The sequence below is a fragment of the Microtus oregoni genome, unplaced genomic scaffold (assembly GCF_018167655.1).
Source record: "Microtus oregoni isolate MIOR12 unplaced genomic scaffold, Mior012 000015F_ref0000493, whole genome shotgun sequence".
Taxonomy (NCBI): Eukaryota; Metazoa; Chordata; class Mammalia; order Rodentia; family Cricetidae; genus Microtus; species Microtus oregoni.
Window position 1 is genome coordinate 44340614 of NW_024543074.1, and position 19525 is coordinate 44360138.

A 19525-nucleotide genomic window follows, 5' to 3' on the forward strand; every position below is an offset into this window, starting at 1 on the left:
TCTTGAAGTTAAATTTTTTTCCCATTCCTTAAATCAACTGAGAAACAACCAAATTATTTAAGAACACAAAACAGGGTGGGAGTCTGGGAATTAAAATTCATTGCGCCCTTTCTCATGGCCAGTTCCAAAATCCATCCCTTTTTAATATACATACTACTATTATTTTATTTTTATGTGTTTTGCCTGCAAGTCTGTCTCGTCCATGCACCAATTACATGTCTGTTGCCATGGGAGCTGCCCTAAGCCTGTTGGGAAGAGAGCCCAGGTCGTCTGGAGAAACAATCTGGGCACACACACACACACACACACCCCAGAAAGGGGTGTAACCCTGGTTGTCCTGGAACTCTGTAGACCAGACTAGCCTCTCAAACTCAGGGATCTGCTTGCCTCTGCCTCACAAGTGCTGGAATTAAAGGCAGGCACCCTCATTCCAGGTTGCAACCTGGGCTCTTAAATACTGAGCTATCTCCGCAGCCCCCAAAGACGCGGCTCTTTTCAGGAAAAACTGGGACAAAGGCGGTTGTCAATTCTCAGATGATCACAATACCTTCTGACCCACAACAAAAAGTTGAGAGCTTAGGCGACTCCACCCTTAAATTCTAAGACTCTCTCCAGTGAATGCCCAGGTTGGCCATGAAAAAAAAAAGGCCTTCAGAGTCACCCTTTCCCAAAGTAACCCAGGGAACCTAGTCCCTGTCATTACCTCAGGAGACCCTTACCCAGCCCCTACAAGCCAACCTGCTCGGGGCGTGGTCCACAAACGCCCCGCCCCAAGACCCGAAGCCAAACAGTCTGGGCGGAATTAGAAGACACCACCCCAGCCAGGCCCCAAACCGAGACCAGCGGAGGGGGCGGGGCCATATTAGGCCACACCTTCCCGCTTTCCCACTACGGAAGCCAGGCTCAGCCCCGCCTTCGGCACCGCCCGGCCAGTTCGGAGTCCTTGCTCGGCTCCGCCTCAGGCGCACGCGCGGCCGGCGCCCACCTTGCGTCACTCAGCCCCCTGCCCCGCCCCCGCCGCACCGTGCCTCCGAGCCGGGACGGCGGGGCGGGCCTTGCGGCCCAGGCCCAGAGCCCGCCCCGGCCTCAGGCCCCATGTAAAGTTGGCGGTGGCCAAGTCTGAGGCAACGGGGGAACTCACGAGTCTGTTCCTTGCTCACTCGCAGACACCCGCAGCGCCCGGTCTCCTGCACCGCGGTGTCCCCAGGTCCCCAGCCGGGCGCCGTGGGCTGCTGAGGACAGCATGCGGGACTACGACGAGGTGACCGCCTTCTTGGGAGACTGGGGACCCTTCCAACGCCTCATCTTCTTCCTCCTCAGCGCCAGCATCATCCCCAATGGCTTCAATGGGATGTCAATCGTGTTCCTGGCGGGGACCCCGGAGCACCGTTGCCTTGTGCCTGACACCGTGAACCTTAGCAGCGCGTGGCGCAACCACAGTATCCCGTTGGAGACGAAGGACGGACGACAGGTGCCTCAGAGCTGTCGCCGCTACCGACTGGCTACTATCGCCAACTTCTCCGCGCTAGGACTGGAGCCGGGACTGGACGTGGACCTGGAGCAGCTGGAGCAGGAGAGCTGCCTGGATGGCTGGGAGTACAGCAAGGACATCTTCCTGACTACCATCGTGACCGAGGTAGGTGGCAGGTTCTTGTCAGCATCTGGTGATAAACGCGGGCGACGGTTGTAGTCCTTCGTCCAAGGAACAGGCTACCTGGTGATGGGCATCCTCCAGTCAGGACGCCCAGGAACACAGATTTATGAAATGACTTCTAGCCACGATATGTCCCTCAGAGCACAAGTGTCAGGCTGGCCATCCGTCCTTAGAGCCACATTGAAGATGAAGTCCAGAAGGTCCTGCTTCTAGAAGCCCTAAGGCTCTGAGTGGTGCGACTTTGTCTAGTGATGTGATCCAGAGGAGCCTAGGACTTGGTCCAGGGAAGTGCCTCCGTCTCAGCGTCTGTGTTCAGAAAGGGATGCTCAGCAGAACTTTTCTAAGTTAAGGAAGCATGTGTCCCAAACTCTCTTCCTTTTCTCTAGTTACTCTCCTTCCTTCACCCATCCTCACCCCAAATGAAGTCTCATCCTGCCCCATGAGAAACGCCCCATGAGAAACGCCTCATGAGAGATGCCCCTTGATACCTCATGAAAGAGGAAAGATGCCCTATGAGAAATTGTTTTGTTTCGCTTCAGTGGATTGTTATTTCTTAAGGACCCCTGGGTCTGAAGATCTATTCAGGGTGACTTTATTTGGAGTCTTTTCCACAGTATTCTGAGACAAGAGCGCTGGTGGGGTTTAATTATGGCATGTAGCCTTCTTGTGGAGAATGATGGAAACCTAAATCCTCATCCCCTTGCTCTTTATTCTTCGGTGACTCTGTCTTACCCATTGGAGTCTCTAAGCTGGAGTTGTGAAAGCTGTTTAATGGTGCATGTGGATGTGTTTTGGAGACTTAGGCACCAATTGTCATTTCCTGGGCTCTCAGCAGTACTAAGTATGCAGAACAATGAAAGAGCCCTATGTGATACCGTTGGGCATCAGGGTCAGTGAATGTCAGGGATAGGGATTGATCAGTTAGGCCTCCTGGAGGAGATAACTTCTTGGTGAACCTAGCCATTAGGTCCAGATCCAAGAGCAAGAAATGGTTACAGGAGGATGTATAGCAATAGCAATAAGGAGAAGCTAGGGGTCCATGTATGGCATCTAAGCCTCCTGGAGGCCGGAGACTGATCTTCCCTCCTTGTGGAGGCTCCCAGGTATGTTGCTTCAGGGGGTTGTGACCCTTCAAGGGTAGAGTCTGAGAGCATCCCTGCAAAAATCAGTGCCTGATTTCTTTGAAAGGTTGAGAGTTGATGTCTCCAAAACCTGTGCCAAACCTGCTACCTAAGTAAGTAGTTAGAGTTAGAGTAAAAGCTAGCCGGGCCGTGGTGGCACATGTCTTTAATCTTAGCACTCGGGAGGCAGAGGCAGGTGGATCTCTGTGAGTTCCAGGCCAGCCTGGTCTACACAATGAGTTCCAGGCCAGCCTGGTCTACACAGTGAGTCCCAGGACATCCAGGCCTACACAAAGCAAAAACAAAACAAAAAGCCAGTACTGACTAAGTTGATTAGTGCTTTTGATCTATGAGTCCACAGAGAAGAGATTCTCAGTTGCTCCACATCCTGGTCTCCAAACTCACAGTGCGTGGAAGCAAGTGGGATCTGACAGAGGCTACTGGGTGACACCCATTCCTCAGATCTGTTTCTGGCTGCCCAGAGATGGGCAGTTGAAATCTGAAGGGACTTACTGACATCTCTTGAACTTTTACCCTGACCTTGAGGGTACTGGGTCACTTGTGTCACTTGCCCTCACTCACTGTCACGCTGCTTGCTGCCTAGGGTGGACGCAGTACTGGTGAGCTCCCCAGAGGAAAACTAAGCAGCAAAAGTCCAGATCCTTTTGACCTACCGCTGCTGCCAATGTCATCGTGTCTTTTTTTTTCCCCAATGGATCTGGATGTTATTGAGCTGTCTTAGCAGTTTCATAAGAGCTGTATGCCCTTTCACCTACTTACAGGTCAGCAGTCTTTGCGGGAGGCGAGTTTAATACTTTACTTAGCTCTTTTGTTTGGGAATACTGGAATGCCTGACTTGAAGTTCAAGGCTTGTGCTCTTAGATGAGCAACTGCTGTTGAAAGCTGCTGCTTTAACATTCTGATGACTTTTTCCAAGACCTGATCTCTTTTAACCCACACCTAACCTGCTGACCACAGCAGCTAGTCAGTCCCCTGCCTGCTAAATGTCTCTAAGCCTGCCCTCTATCCCAAATTAAAGTAGAGGTTAGAGGTCTTTTAAGTACACTGGTTTTGAACAATTCTTCTTCTTCTTCTTCTTCTTCTTCTTCTTCTTCTTCTTCTTCCTCTTCCTCCTCCTCCTCTTCCTTCTCCTCTTTCTATTCCTCTTCTTTCACTTTCAAGTTAAATTACATGCATGAAGTACTAAACTTTGCAATAGATTAAGATTTCTGTGTCTCCCTGAATCTTGACAGGATGCTAGATGAGGGAGATTTTTATTTTTTGGTTTTTCTGTGGGTTTTTCACAAGGTTTCTCTGTGGCTTTGGAGCTTGTCCTGGAACTAACTAACTCTTGTAGATTAGGCTGGCCTCTAACTCACAGAGATATGCCTTCTCTGCCTCCCAAGTGCTGGGATTAAAGGCGTGTGTCATCACTGCCCAGCTTGAGGGAGATTTTTTTTTATTGAAATTGGGTGATTGGGAAAATAATTTATGAGCCTTTCTAGAAGGTTTAAGAACTAACTGATAGACAAAAGAGAAACTTGAGGAGCCACAGACTGACTGGAATGCTTTAAGGGAAATGTGATTCTCCCCCCCCCCCCCCACACACACACACACTGACTGGAGCTAGGTTCTGTGTATATTGAAAACCAGGCGGTGGGGTTGGCCAAAAGAAAGAAATCCTTTCTATGAGGTCAGAGAGCTTTGTGCGCCCACATTTCAGGAAAGCTCAGTGAGCTACATGCTTGTAGGCTGGCCCCTCTTCCTGCCCCTCACTCATCTCTGGGACACTTGGCAACTCCTACCCACCATGCTGTACTTCTGATCCAGGACTACCCCTTCTTCTGAGAACCTGTCTGTTTTTTACAGTGCCACCTGCTCTGTGGTTTCACAGAAACCCTGCCAAGCCTGCAGGCAGAAACATTTCTGTATGGCTTTCTGGTGCCTATGAGTTCAGGTTCCTTCAGCTGAAGTCTGGCATGGCTCTGCATTGTCCTACACCATACCCATCTCTGCTTTCCATGAGTCTCTTGCCAAGGCATCAGCAGGACTCCAACTTGTTCTCTGGTGTTCCAGACTAGCTTTTCCAGCAGTCTTGCCTCTTGCCTAGGTCATCTTGGAAAATGGGAATTCTTCCCATCATTATCCACAACTCACTGGATGAGAACTCCTAGCACCCTAGTTGGTGGGTTTGGCATGAGTCTGAAAATAGAGACCAGAGAACCTTGGAGCCAGGACCTTACTGCTTACCTGTGTTAGCCACCCCCTTGCCCACGCCCTGCCCACTTCTGAGATCCACAGACACTAATCTTTGCCTTGGTAGCTACATAGCAAACCAAAGCCACTTGCTGGCCCTAATTTCTTGTGCACACACAGCCATAGTAGACACAGCTCATGGGAGCAGTCACACTGAGCCCTCTCTTACTGAGAACCAGCACTCTGGGTCAGGGTTCAATAATGACACAGGAGTCATAGAGCAAAGAAAAGAAATTCATCCTACAGATGAGCACCTACAGTCTGGTGCTCATCTGGACTCTGCGCAGATGGGCAAACACTGTAAAGGAAATGATGGTGTTTAAGGGCAGTGGCCCTTTTATTCATTGAGCCACTCAGCCATGTATCATTTAGTTCCCAGGTCATTGCTCTGTTCAGGGCACGGTGGGCATGACAGAGGTTGTTAGAGCAGGTACTACTTCTCTTTCCTGAAAGCCCTGAAGCAAGGGTCCACTATAATTTCTTCTTCAATTTTATTTTGTGAAATTGAGTCTTGCTAAGGTGACTAGGCTGACTACAAGTGATCTTTCTGCTTCAGATTCCTGATTGTTGGGATTATAAACTCTCACCATTAATTGTAATAGGATTTACTATTAATTGTAGTGGGGGCAGAACACAATGTTTTAGGGATTAATGAGTGTCAATAGGAAGTGAGACCTGCTAGTGTGCTTGGTCACTGATGCAGACATACTAGGTACATCTCAGGGAGACTTGTATCTCTTGGACAGAGATCCTATCACTTTTCTCTTCCAGCTGGTTCATGGGTGCAAGAACATTTAGTCCCAGAAGACTGTATCCTCCCTCCCCCACTCACCGTAGTAAAAGGAGCCGTTTCCCCGCTCCAGGCTGCCTGGCTTGCTTATATCCCGCAATAACAACAAACAAATTATATTCATTTAAACATGCCTGGCCCATGATTTCTAGCCTCATATTGGCTAACTCTCACATCTTAATTAACCCATTTCTATTACTGTGTATTGCCACCTGACTGTGGCTTACCGGCATAAGTCTAACCAGAGTCCGTCTTGGAAAGGAGAGCCATGGTGTCTGCCACACTGCCTTCTTCCTCCCAGAATTCTGTTCTGTCTGCCCCGCCTACCTATGTTCTGACCTATCAGGCCAAGCAGTTTTCTTTGTTAATTAACCAATGAAATAGAAGGGGGAGGACCTTGGACTTCCCACAGGGCAGGTAATCCTTACTGCTCTTCAGACTCTCGAGAGGGAGGGGGAATGAAGTAGGGAGAGGGGGAGGGGAGAGGGAGAGGGGGAAAGGAGTGGGAGGAGAGGGAGGGAAATGGGAAACAGGGAGGAGGCGGAAATTTCTTTCAACAAAAAAAATAAATTAATTAAAAAAAATTAACCAATGAAAGCACAGATAGATAGAAGATCCTCTTACACCATTTCCCCTTTTTCTGTTTAAACAAAAAAAAATGCTTTAAGTTTAACATATTAAAATTACATATAGCAAAACAGTTATAAAGAATTACAGTTACAATATTTATATCTATTTTATCTTTTATTCTAACAATTGAAAACTATAACCATCTATCTATTCTTCAACTCCATCAAAGACTCCAGAAGGGCATAAAATTACCTAAGTAAACAAGAAATAAGCAACTTCCAAAACTCTAGTAATGACAGAGACATCTTGCTGCCTGGACAGTTACCCAAAAAGTTCTTTTGTACTGTTGGGGCATCCATCTTTGGCCTTCAGGCCCATAGTATTTAGCAGACTTTTCCATGAAGCAGGAAATTTCAAAGGCAGTTCAGTCACTTTCTTCTGTGTCCTGCAGAATGTCTCACAGACTCTTTCATGAATCAGGAACCCCGAAAGACCATCTCACCTTTAGGCAAGTTCAGCAGTCCCCTTTCTGCGGGTTCTTTGTGTCCAGTTTATGCAACAGTCCAGGCAAGAGCAGTTTCTTGCCCAAATGGCTAGCAAACTCCATAAGGAGCCTCTTCAATGCCCATCTTCCTCTTGAAGTAGCTGGTGCTGCCAGTAGCAAATGTGTCTCATTGTCATGAAAACCCTAAGTTATTAAAACATTTAAAATGCCATATTCTGTAGTCTTTGAAAGATATGAAGAATGCCTATCTAACTGAAATATATTTCTATATCTAGAAAATCTTAACTAACATGACTACAAGCTTGACTATTATTGATGATTATCCATTAACAACCTATATTTCCTAATTATACTTACATTTTTTTTAAATATTTATTTATTTATTATGCATACAATATTATGTCTCTGTGTATGTCTGTTGGCCAGAAGAGGGCACCAGACCTCATTACAGATGGTTGTGAGCCACCATGTGGTTGCTGGGAATTGAACTCAGGACCTTTGGAAGAGCAGGCAATGCTCTTAACCACTGAGCCATCTCTCCAGCCCCTATACATTACATTTTTAAATGAACTTCACAATCACAATACCTTAATCAAAATTAGAGATACACATACATATAACAAAATTTATACCAATGTAAATTATTCATATCTATATCATATACCCCTTTAAATGTAAAAGAACATTTATAAACAATGTTTGGTAATATGGGTGCAGTTATTTCTCTCCAAACTTCTTCCTACTGTATGGGGGCGCTATTAATCAGGTCTTTCATGGTGTATCTTGTTTGCTAGGTTCCTCTCAGTCAGCAGTTGAGTGAATAATTTTTTGAGGATGTTCACAGTGACCTTTCAGGAGGGCATGGTCTATCATACTATATTGGGATAGAAGCAATCCACAGGGTCTCATCTTCTGCGAAAACAAAAGAACCTCTTTTCCAAAGCATCATATCCTTAGACCCAAATTCTGAAGTCAAGATAGCTTTATAATACACATGTTGGATTAGCATAGCAGACCACACAATGAAATGTCTCTCTGTACTTAGCTCCTTTACAGCCAAAAATTTTAAAGAAAACACAATAATATACAGAATCCAGGCTGTCTGTGAATTTTCCATTTTTACGTGGCTTATTTTTCTTTATTTCTTTTAATCTATAACTATATGTACTTTGTCTCTCTAAAGACTTTACCTTTTTTTTTTTGTTTTGTTTTGTTTTTTCGAGACAGGGTTTCTCTGTGGTTTTGGAGCCTGTCCTGGAACTAGCTCTTGTAGACCAGACTGGTCTCGAACTCACAGAGATCCGCCTGCCTCTGCCTCCCGAGTGCTGGGATTAAAGGCGTGCGCCACCACCGCCCGGCTAAGACTTTACCTTTTTTAAGGCATTAACTTTATTCTCTATATTCTTTTTCTTCTCTCTCCCAAGCCTATGTATGTCTAACACTATGACCCATTTAGAGGTCTTTTATGTCTGAATCTGTCCTATTGCATTGTCTGTAATTCTTTACTGTTCAGGAACATTTTTGCTTTGTGCTTTTAAATTGCTAAGCACTTAAGAATCTAAGCTGTGACATTCCTAGGTCAAAAAACAGGTACTGTGGACTTGCCCCGCCCAGTCCAACATGGCGGAGCTCCTCGTGCCTCTGAGCCTTGCGCATTGCACCACTAGCATGGCAGAGCTGCTTGTGCCTCTGAGCCATGGAGCGGCGGGCTGTTCTTGATGTTGGCTCCACCTCTCTCCAATTTCAAAGTGATAGACGTACCATTTCTGCTAGCTCTGGAGCCACCAGGTAGGAGCCACACTCAGCACTTTAACTCTGAGACTGAGCGTGCTGCACATAAACTCTTCCTTTTAGAGTTACAGCCAAATCTACCATGCAGAGCACTTCACAGCCTGGAAACATCTCTCTGTATGGCAGCAGAAATCTGCCATGCTCTCCCGCCTGCCTAAGCCTGATCCCACTGTATGCTCAGGCAGGGAGCACAGCCATTGTCTCAGAGTACTTTCTTCCCAATTCTGAGCAGGAACACAAACATCCAGTCCCATAAAAGCCATTGAAATGCTTTATAGCCGAGTTAGCGCTGGTGGCACATCCCAGGAAACTGTGTTTTAAAACTGTGCAGCTTTTTTCCTGCTACAGCTGCTGAGTCAGGGAAATTTCTCTGCGGCACCCTGGCCAGCAAACATCAAAAAACTGTGTTAAACTCTATATTTGTGTCTAGAATTCCTTTTTAAGCCCTCTTAGGTTTTACATGGAGTTAGTTACCACTCTGTTGTAAAAGGAGTGGCGGGTCGCATCCCACCACCCAGCTCCCAGCTGCCTGGATAGCTTATACCCCAAAATAACAACAGACAAATTATATTCATTTAAACACTGCCTGGCCCATTATTTCTAGCCTCATATTGGCTAACTCTCACATCTTAATTAACCCATTTCTATTACTGTGTATTGCCACCTGACTGTGGCTTACCGGCATAAGTCTAACCAGCGTCCGTCTTGGAGAGGAGAGCCATGGTGTCTGCCACACTGCCTTCTTCCTCCCAGAATTCTGTTCTGTCTGCCCCGCCTACCTATGTTCTGACCTATCAGGCCATTTTCTTTATTAATTAACCAGTGAAAGCAACAGATAGAGAGAAGACCCTCTTACACCACCACCCCCTCTCCCTTTCTCCCTCTCTCTTTCTCCTACCTCTTTCTTCCCATTGTTGAAAGGAATGTTCATTATATATGAGGTAGAGATGTGCTTCTTTGAGCTGAGAGGTGACTCAGGGTAAGTATGCTTGCTGATACTGGATCCCAGCTCCCATACTGAAAAAGGGAATGGAGGGTGGGAGGAGGGAAAGAAAGAATGGAGGAAGGAAGTTAGGGAGGGAGGGAGGACGAAAGGAAGGAAAGAGGTGTGGGCTTATGAGATGTCTAAATGTTAAATAGCATTTTGTGCTCATCCAAAGGACCTGAGTTCAGTTTCTAGCACCCATGGGCAATTCACAACCACCTGTTATTCTGAGTCTAGAGGATTCAACACTTTCTTCTAGTGTTGTATACACAGGCAAGTATATACATGTGATATAAACTCACATAAACACATAAAGTTTAAAAAGTCATACACAAATTCTTAAAATCGTTTTTAAAAAGAGATTTTAAAAAGCTGGGCGTGGTGGGGCACACCTTTAGTATCAGCACTCCAAGAGGCAGAGGCGGTGGCTCTCTGAGTTTGAGACCACAGCGAAGCCCTGGCTCAGAAAGCAAGAGTGTGGAGGGAGCCAAGCATAGCTATGCTGTTTAGTGAGAGACCCCATCTCAAAGGAATAAACAGGATACCCAACATACTCCTCTAGTCTCCATGTATGTAGGTATAAAGGCCTGTACAGACATGCATGTACATATACTAATAATAAATAATAAAAATAAAAGGAAAAGATGCGATTCTTCTTTTAAAAAAATCTAAACAGTTGGTTTTTTTTTTCTTAAAGATTTATATTTGTGAGTGTTTTGCATTCATGTGCTTGAAGCACCACATACATGCAGTGCCTGTGGAGGCCAAAAGAGGGCTTGGGATCCTCTGGCAAAAAACTCATCAGTGATTCAGATAAATGAGATAAAGAGTCTATCTAAGTGGACAGTTTGGAGAGCTTTGACACCTATGTTAACATACCCTTTAACCCACTGCTACTAGAGAGACACATTTCTGACTAGAAAGAAGTGTGGACCCTGGTCATAGCTGTTCTCGATTCTCCAAGTTTGGGTCCCCTTCTCCAGTTCTCCATCTATGATGCTTGATGCATGGCCAGTACTACAGAGCCACCTACCAAGTAGAAGAAGCATTGATGGTCTAGCCTTCGAGTGCTTTAGTTATAGCTGAGTAGCCAGATGAGTACAGGAATACTAGGTTCATGTGTAAGCTCATCAAGCAGGAATGTGTAACTTTGACTATGATCCCACCCCTCCAACAAGAATTCAGGCCAAGTCAAAATGCCTATTGCATTGGATATGAAGGTTGGCAGGTGAATGAATAGGTGGGACTCACCCTGTGCTTTTGAGAACTCTTGTCCTTAGCTGACTATTCACAGGCTCCCTATAGCCAGTAGGAGACAAATATTAATGTAAGCCAGGCCCTGGGAGGTATCAGGGACTGTCAGTGGTAGGTAACAGAATACTTTCTTCAGTGAGTTAAGCTCGTGCCTAGACTAAGGATAGGATAAATTAAGCAGGTGGGGTGAAAGCCTGAAAGATTCTACAAACTATTAGAGCAGTTTCTTCTGCTTTCACTCTGCATCCAACCTTGCATTGTGGGGTTCCCAGAAGCCTGTTTTGGGTAAACTTACTAAGATCCACTGTTGTAGGAAGAGCAGTAATATGCCTGAGGCAGCAGTGGAGGTTCTTTATGGGCAGCCAGTTGGGTGCCCTCCATACCCAGGTATAGGTGACTGCATGAACCCAGGACAGCAGAGAGGCCCTGCTGTTTATTCCTCTGCCACCAGCCTAGAAGACATTCTTTGTGAGAGCAGCACTCTCCCAGCCTCTGCTGAGTGCTGGGGAGGCAGCAGGCTCTTTGGAAGGCAGACAATAGTTTGGTGCCAGCAGAGGGAGCTCTAGATTGCCATGAGAGTGGCTGTACTTATAAGGTCTACAGAGGTTCCTACTGCACATAGTCTCTTACCAAGCAATATCTTTCTGGGAAACACCAAAGTCCCTGTTTGGACTTTCTCCTGTCTTGCAGCTCTGTATTGAGGTGAAACAGCTAGATGTCTGAGTGTCACTGTTTTCCATGTACCCCACTCCTCCCTGTATACTTCATTTTCTAGTTGTGGTAACTGTAGATGGAACCACACTTTGAGTGTTAGAAACTCAAACAGTGAATCCTCTTTCCTACCCTAATCTCTGCTTTTTTTAGACAAGGAAATTAAAGCACTGTTCAGTATGATGAGCAGGGCCTTATGTGAGGTTGGAAATCTAGTTAACACTTCAGTAGGTATTTATCTTACGCAGTGTTCTATTGCCGTGAAGAAAAGCATTTAATTGGGGCTTGCTTACAGTTTCAGAGATTTAGTCCACTATCATGGCTGGGAGCATGGTGACACACAGGCAGAAATGGTGCTAGAGAAGTAGCTGAGAGTTCTGTGTCCAGAAGAAGACAGCCACTAGGCCTGGCTTGGGCATTTGAAAACCTCAAAGCCCATTCCCAATGACACACTTCCTCCAACAAGGCCACACCTCCTAATCCATTCAAATCTATTAGCCTCTAGGGCCATTCTCATTCAAACCACTACACAGTTAAAACTGTTTTCAGAATCCTAGTCTATAGCTCTTAGGCACAACGGGGCTTAGTCCTGATGATGTGTGGAACCGGATATTCCAGACCAGGATATCACAGGGACCGAGGGACCATTGGCCTTGGTGGGAACCCAACAGAGCCAAAGGAGCAGGTCTACACAGAACATCCAAGGGCCTTTGGACTTTATCTACTGGATGCTTTGCCTCTTGACTCCCATAGCTCCAGTGGCCTAAAGTGTATTAAGCAAAGATACCTTGCCTCTTCCACAGCCTATGGTCCTCTCTGAATTCTTAGTAGTAAGTACAACAGGCCTTGCTGACCATAGGTCAGTGTCTGGGTAGAATGATGATGCTTTCCTCAATCCCCTCCCCAAATGAAGCAATGCATGGGAGTTTGTGCTATGAGAGACAAGATAGAGAGGGAGAGAGAGGCTCCTGCTTTCTCTGCATTGCTGCCCAGATGAGCCATTGCTTGTGTTAGTGAGCACATATACTCAGAACATTCAGAGATGCAGGGTATTCCAGTTCATTTAACAAGAAGCCTTATATTTCAGAAAAGAAGTGAGTGATGCATCCCTTTGCTTTTCCTACAGTGGGACCTGGTGTGTAACGATGACTGGAAAGCCCCTCTCACCACCTCCTTGTTTTTCATGGGTGTGCTCTTAGGCTCCTTCATTTCGGGACAGCTCTCAGACAGGTAAGGTGTCTGGTACTGATCAAGGAGTATGTTCCTCTCCTTAACTTCAGCTGATGGTGTTCTCTTAGACCATAGCCATTCGTTTCAGAAGCAGCAGCATCTATGTCTAGTATGGACTTCCAACAACTTCCAAATGGACCAACAATCTCACATAATTTCCCAGTTCTTGTTGAGCAGAGAAACCTGAGCTAGCCAAGCCATGTGTACCCATAGTCCAATGACCAGTTGCCTTGCCATGATTCACTTCTATATACGTGTGGCCTCCTTTCCCTGGGAGATTATAGCACTCTCGTATGAGAAAAAAAAGAAAGAGAGGTTGACGCTATCATGTGTGGATGTGCTGTATTGTAGAGCACTAGGCAATACCATGGTGCCCACCTCTGTATTCTAAAGATAGGATTTTTTTTCTCCCTAAGCAAGGTAAGAGAAAATCGAGATCTCACTGGTCAGTTGGTGGTGTGAGGAGCAGAACTCTGGTGTCCCTTAGCTAAGTGGCCTGTTGTAGAAATAAGAGTGGCGGCGGGGCTGCGTCCCCAACACCCCAGCCGCCTGCCCGGCTAGCTTATGCCCCGAAATAATTACACGGACACTGTATTCTTTTAAACACCGCTTGGCCCATTTCTATCTAACCTCTTCTAGGCTAATTCTCACATATTAATTTAGCCCATTTCTAATCATCTGTGTTGCACCCCTAGGTGCGCTTACCGGGAAGATTCTAGCCTATGTCCATCCTGGGTCGGAGCTTCTTAGCGTGCGTCTGCCCAGGAGCCAGGAGCATGGCGTCTCTCTCAGGCGTCTGCTCCTGAGAGGAAAGCGGTCGAGTCTCTGAGCTCACTTCCTCTTCCTCCCAGCATTTTGTTCTGTTTACTCCTCCCACCTATCCTCTAACCAATAAAATGGGCCAGGGCAGTGCCTTTATTAGCCAATGACCTTCCTCCATCATTTCCCCTTTTTCGGTTTAAACAAAAAAAAAAAGGGCTTTAACATAGCAAAATTACATATAACAAAACAGTTATCAAGTAAAAGTTACAATAATCTTTATCATAACTAAGGAAAACTATAACTAACTAGTCTTAACTCCATCAAAGACTCCAGAAAGATACAATACTACCTAAGCAAACAAGAAAAAAGCAACTTTTAAAACTCTAGAAATGACAGAGACATCTCGCTGCCTGGACAGTCACCCAAAGTTCCTCTGTACCGTTGGGGCATCCATCTTCAGCCTTCAGGCCCATGGTATCCAGCAGACATTTCCATAAAGCAGGAAAATTCAAAGTCAGTTCAGTCACTATCTGCTGTGTCCTGCAGAATGTCTTGCAGACTCTTTCAGGAATCAGGAACCCCGAAAGATCATCTCACCTTAGGCAAGTTCAGTAGTCCTCTCTCTGTGGGTTCTCTGTGTCCAGTTTATGCAATAGTCCAGGCAAGAGCAGTTTCTTGCCCAAATGGCTATCAAATTCCATAAGGTGCCTCTTCGATGCCCATCTTCCTCTTGAAGTACATTGGTGCTGCCAGGAGCAGAGTGTCTCATTGTCATGAAAAGTCCTCAGTTATTAAAACATTAAATGTCCTATTCTGTAATATTTGAAAGACATGAAGAATGTCTATGTAAAATATATCTCTATATATCTAGAAAATCTAATTAACATGACTACAAACTTTACTATTATCGATGATTATCCATCAACAACCTATACTTCTCAATTATACAATACATATTTAAATGAACTACACTATCACAATACCTTAATCAAAATCAGAAGCACTTATACATATAACAAAATTGACCTTAAATCTCTATCAATAAAGCAAAATCTATACTAATGCAAATTATTCATACCTATATCATATCCCCCTTTAAATGTTAAAGAACGTTTATAAACCATATTTGGGAACATGGGCGCACTTTTTTCTCTCCAAACTGCTTCCTGCTGAATGGGGGCGTCGTTACTTAGGTCTTTCATGGTATAACCTGTGTGCTAGTTTCATCTCAGTTGGCAGTTGAGCAAAGCAATTTTCTGAAGATGTTCACTGCGACCCTTCAGGAGGGCATGGTCCATCATACCAAATCGGAATAGAAGAAATGAACAGCGTCTCATCCTCTGTGAAAAGAAAATAAGAAACTCCTTTCCAAAGTATCATATCCTTAGATCCAAATTCAAAATATCTATGTTGGATTAGTTCAGAAGCATTTATAAACAAATATCTTTTAGTAGCTTTTGCTCTTTCCTCAGCATTCAAACAATTCAAAGAGAGCACAATAGCATACAGTATCAAAATTCTCTGTGTATTTTCCATCTTTGTGCAGCTTTGTTTTAACCTCTATTTTGTTTATTTTTACTTTTAACTCTTTGCTTTTTGAGACAGGTTCTCTGTATCTTTGACCTGAAGTAACTCTGTAAACCAGGCTGTCTTTGAACTCTCAGAGATCCGCCTGTCTCTGCCTCCCAGGCATTGGGATTAAAGGTGTAAGCTACTACACCTTGAACTCACAGAGATCTGTTTGCCTCTGCCTTCTAGGCACTGGGATTAAAGGCGTGTGCTACCACACACAACAACTCTCTTCCTTTTTTTTTTTTTGTTACTTTAAGAACTTTAAATTTTAGTCTGCATATATTTTTAACACACTTCAAACCATTTAGAAATTTTCTCTGTCTTTGAATCTCTCTTTACTATATATCTCTCTTTTTCTGACCACATGAATCTTTAATTTACCAAGCAATCTCAGTAGGACTAAAGGCATGGCTTTGCCAGCTATATCCAGTCCATTCCTTAGCTTTCCAGCCTCATGGCTGAGGTACTGGCTGTAGCCAGCAAGCGAGCTTCAGCAGCCTGTGCTTGCAAACCGCACAAACCGCCTGCGTAAAAGAGTCAGAGTTTGCCCTGGCAGGATGGCCCAGAAAGCTGGCATTTTTAAACGGCGCAGCTTTTTTCCTGCTACGACTGAAAACCAAAAAGCATTTTCGTCAACACCATTTAAGTGTTTCGTGGCAGGACCTCTTAATGAGCTGCAGGCTTTGCAGCTAAAGCTGAGTCAGGAAGCCTCTCTTAGATGAAAGCGCATGCTTGCCTCTAGCAAGCAGAGTAGAACCGAGAAATTGCTGCTACCAAGAAACCAGGCACAATGCTTTCATTTTTTTCTAGAATTACTTCCCAAGCTGTCTCAGGCTTTATGTGGAAGCAGTTGTCCACGTGGGCGCCATATGTAGTAATATGAGCGGCAGGGCTGCGTCCCCAACACCCCAGCCGCCTGCCCGGCTAGCTTATGCCCCGAAATAATTACACGGACACTGTATTCTTTTAAACACCGCTTGGCCCATTTCTATCTAACCTCTTCTAGGCTAATTCTCACATATTAATTTAGCCCATTTCTAATCATCTGTGTTGCACCCCTAGGTGCGCTTACCGGGAAGATTCTAGCCTATGTCCATCCTGGGTCGGAGCTTCTTAGCGTGCGTCTGCCCAGGAGCCAGGAGCATGGCGTCTCTCTCAGGCGTCTGCTCCTGAGAGGAAAGCGGTCGAGTCTCTGAGCTCACTTCCTCTTCCTCCCAGCATTTTGTTCTGTTTACTCCTCCCACCTATCCTCTAACCAATAAAATGGGCCAGGGCAGTGCCTTTATTAGCCAAAAATGACCTTCCTCCATCAGCCTGTGGTTATGGCACTTACTATATGACCAGGATAATGATTGTTATTTGTACAATTTCAAAGATTTTATCTAAGTTACATTAACGACTATCAGACATGCATTTTAAAAAAGAATTTGACAGTCTAGTATTGATGGAAGGAAAATAAGAGAGACCTTTTTTCTTACACGCACACACACACACAACCTCTCTCTCTCCTTTTAGTTTTTGGTGTTTGGTTTTTTCAATACAGGGTTTCTCTGCTGGACAGCACTGGTTATCTGGAACTCCCTTTGTAGAGCAGGCTAGCCTTGAATTCACAGAGATCTATCTGACTCTGCCTCCTGTGTCCTGGGATTAAAAACGTACACTGCCACATCCAGTTTATAAGAGAGAACTTAACGGAATCAATTAAAACATTTTCAGTGCTTCTTTCAGAAAATGATAGGAGCTGAGCATAGGACCAAGGCTGGAGAGATGAGACTGAAATCAGGAAGACTTGCTGACTGGTCACATGTGGGGAGTGCGGACAGAAAAGGCCTCTGGCCTTCATAGCTAAGACAAAGAACCACATTTGCAGGGGAGACATTCGATACAATAGGAAGGTATTGAATTTGGGGTGATTACAAGACCTCTAATTGGAGAGATTCATTGTGTTGTTGGATGTATAGCTACTCCATGAGAGGTTCCTGTAGGTGTAATGGCAGAAAAGGGGCAGGAGCAGGCTGAGAGGTTCCTCAGGTAGAAGTGAGGAATTTAAGGGTAGAATGACCACTGAATCTCAAAGGAATTGATTTGATGTCAAAATCAAGGAAGACGTGCCCAAGCTAAGCGTAGAAACCATGCCAGTTGTGTGCTAGGTTACATAGATCTTTATGAGCCATCTTAAGAACCTGTTTGCCATGCATGGAACATTATGATCACCTGAGGAAAGGGAGAGTCCCACACTAAAGGGTTTGCTCCCAAAGAAACAATGGAAACAAAATTCATGATCATGCTAGGCATCACCTTTCCTACAGAGGGGAGATGGAGTGTGTTGGAGACCTTCTCTGAAATTTTTGAGGCAGGGAGCTAGGGATGTAGCCCAGTTAGTGCAGTGTTTGACTAGCATGCATGAAACCCTAGGTTTGATCTACACACCGAATAAACCAGGTGTGATGGTGCACCCCTGTAACCCCAGCACTTAGAAGACGGAGGCAGGAGGATTACGAGTTTAAAGTCATGCTCAGTTACATAGTGACTTACAGGCCAGCCTGGGATACATGACATGACACCCCTCTCTGAGTGTGTGAGTGTGTGTGTGTGTGTGTGTGTGTGTGTGTGTGTGTTGGCTTTTGCACCTGAAATCTCTTTTAAGCAAGCTTGCTCAGCCTGGAAATGAAAGCACTGAGTGCTATGGTCTGACTGCAGTCCTCGCCTGCAGCGCCCAGCACTGTCATAGCCTTTTGCACAGCCAGAGACGTGCTGGGGCTTGTGAGGACGGCTCTGCACCTCACTACTTCTGAGTACGAGGTTGACAACCAAACCAGATTATGGCCTCAGTTGGTATTCAGAGGAGCAGCAGTAACTTTTTTTCATTTTTGTTTGTTTGTTTTTTCCAGACAAGATTTCACTGTGTAGCACTAGCTGTCCTGGAAATTGCTGTGTAGACCAGGCTCACCTGGAACTTACAGAGATCCACCTGCCTCTACATCCCAAGTACTGGGATTAAAGGCTTACACCATACCACTGGCCTCAACAGTAACTTTTTATGTTGGACAAATGTTGATCTTTCTTCCTAGCATATTACTAAGTCTTAAGTTCAAGTTCAATTAAAATAATCCTATTGCCATAGCTTTTATGTGACAATATCAGGCTATCATTTTGTATTATGAGAGGTTCAACACTGGGAAGAAGTAGATTAATAGTTCCTGGTTTTGTAAATATGTATGTTTGCCATTTTGTTGACAGCCTTTAAAAGTGAGGTCTGTGGGTGGGAGAGATGGCTCTGAGTAATGGTACTTGCCAAGCTCAGCCACCTGATTTCTGTCATAGGGACCCATGTAGTAGAAGGAGATAACCAACTCCAGCAAGTTGTTCTCTGACTACCACATGTACCGTGCCACCACCCCATCCAGAAATATAACCAATTAAAAATAAAGTTCAAAATGAGGTTTTCTGGTCTAAGTAGGTTGTGCATGTCTATAATCCAGACACTACGGGCTAAGCAGGAAGGTAGACTTTGAGGGTAACCTGAGCTATATGATAAGACTTGGTTCAGCCCATCAAAATCCCAGCAAAATTCTTCAAAGACCTTGAAAGAACGGTACTCAACTTCATTTGGAAAAGAAAAAAACCCAAGATAGCCAAAACAATCCTATACAATAAAAGAACTTCTGGAGGCATCACAATCCCTGACTTCAAACTCTCTTACAGAGCTACAGTACTGAAAACAGCCTGGTACTGGCATAAGAACAGACAGGAGGACCAATGGAACCGAATAGACGACCTGGATATCAATCCACACATTTTCGAACACCTGATAGTAGATAAAGAAGCAAAAAATATCAAATGTAAAAAAGAAAGCATATTTAACAAATGGTGCTGGCATAACTGGATATCAGCATGTAGAAAAATGAAAATAGATTGATATGTGTCACCATGCACAAAACTCAAGTCTAAATGGATCAAAGACCTCAACATAAAGCCAGCCACACTGAACCTTATAGAAGAGAAAGTGGGAAGTACACTTGAACGCATTGGCACAGGGAACCACTTCCTAAATATAACCCCAGCAGTACAGACACCGAGAGAAACAATTAAATGGGACCTCCTGAAACTAAAAAGCTTCTGTAAAGCAAAGGACATGGTCAATGAGACAAAACGACAGCCTACAGAATGGAAAAAGATCTTCAGTAACCCCATCAGACAGAGGCCTGATCTCCAAAATATACAAAGAACTCAAAAAATTGAACACCAAAAGATCACATAATCCAATAAAAAAAATGGAGTACAGACTTAAACAGAGAACTCTCAACAGAGGAATCTAAAATGG

The 19525-nt window shown here is 44.8% G+C and overlaps 1 protein-coding gene across 2 annotated transcripts in view; it reads left to right on the top strand.

The window, feature by feature from the left end:
* Positions 1 to 1006: 1006 nt before the first annotated feature.
* LOC121457017 (solute carrier family 22 member 5) overlaps positions 1007 to 19525 on the top strand; it is a 36602-nt gene continuing 18083 nt past the window's right edge. Inside the window, exons 1-2 of one of the 2 annotated variants that reach the window (XM_041665635.1) lie at positions 1007 to 1636; positions 12764 to 12867. In XM_041665635.1, coding sequence (XP_041521569.1) covers positions 1244 to 1636; positions 12764 to 12867 — 497 coding nt within the window. In that variant the 5' untranslated portion in view covers positions 1007 to 1243. Of the gene's footprint in view, positions 1637 to 12763; positions 12868 to 19525 lie in introns of those variants that run through there. The other variant, XM_041665639.1, reaches the window with a different exon arrangement.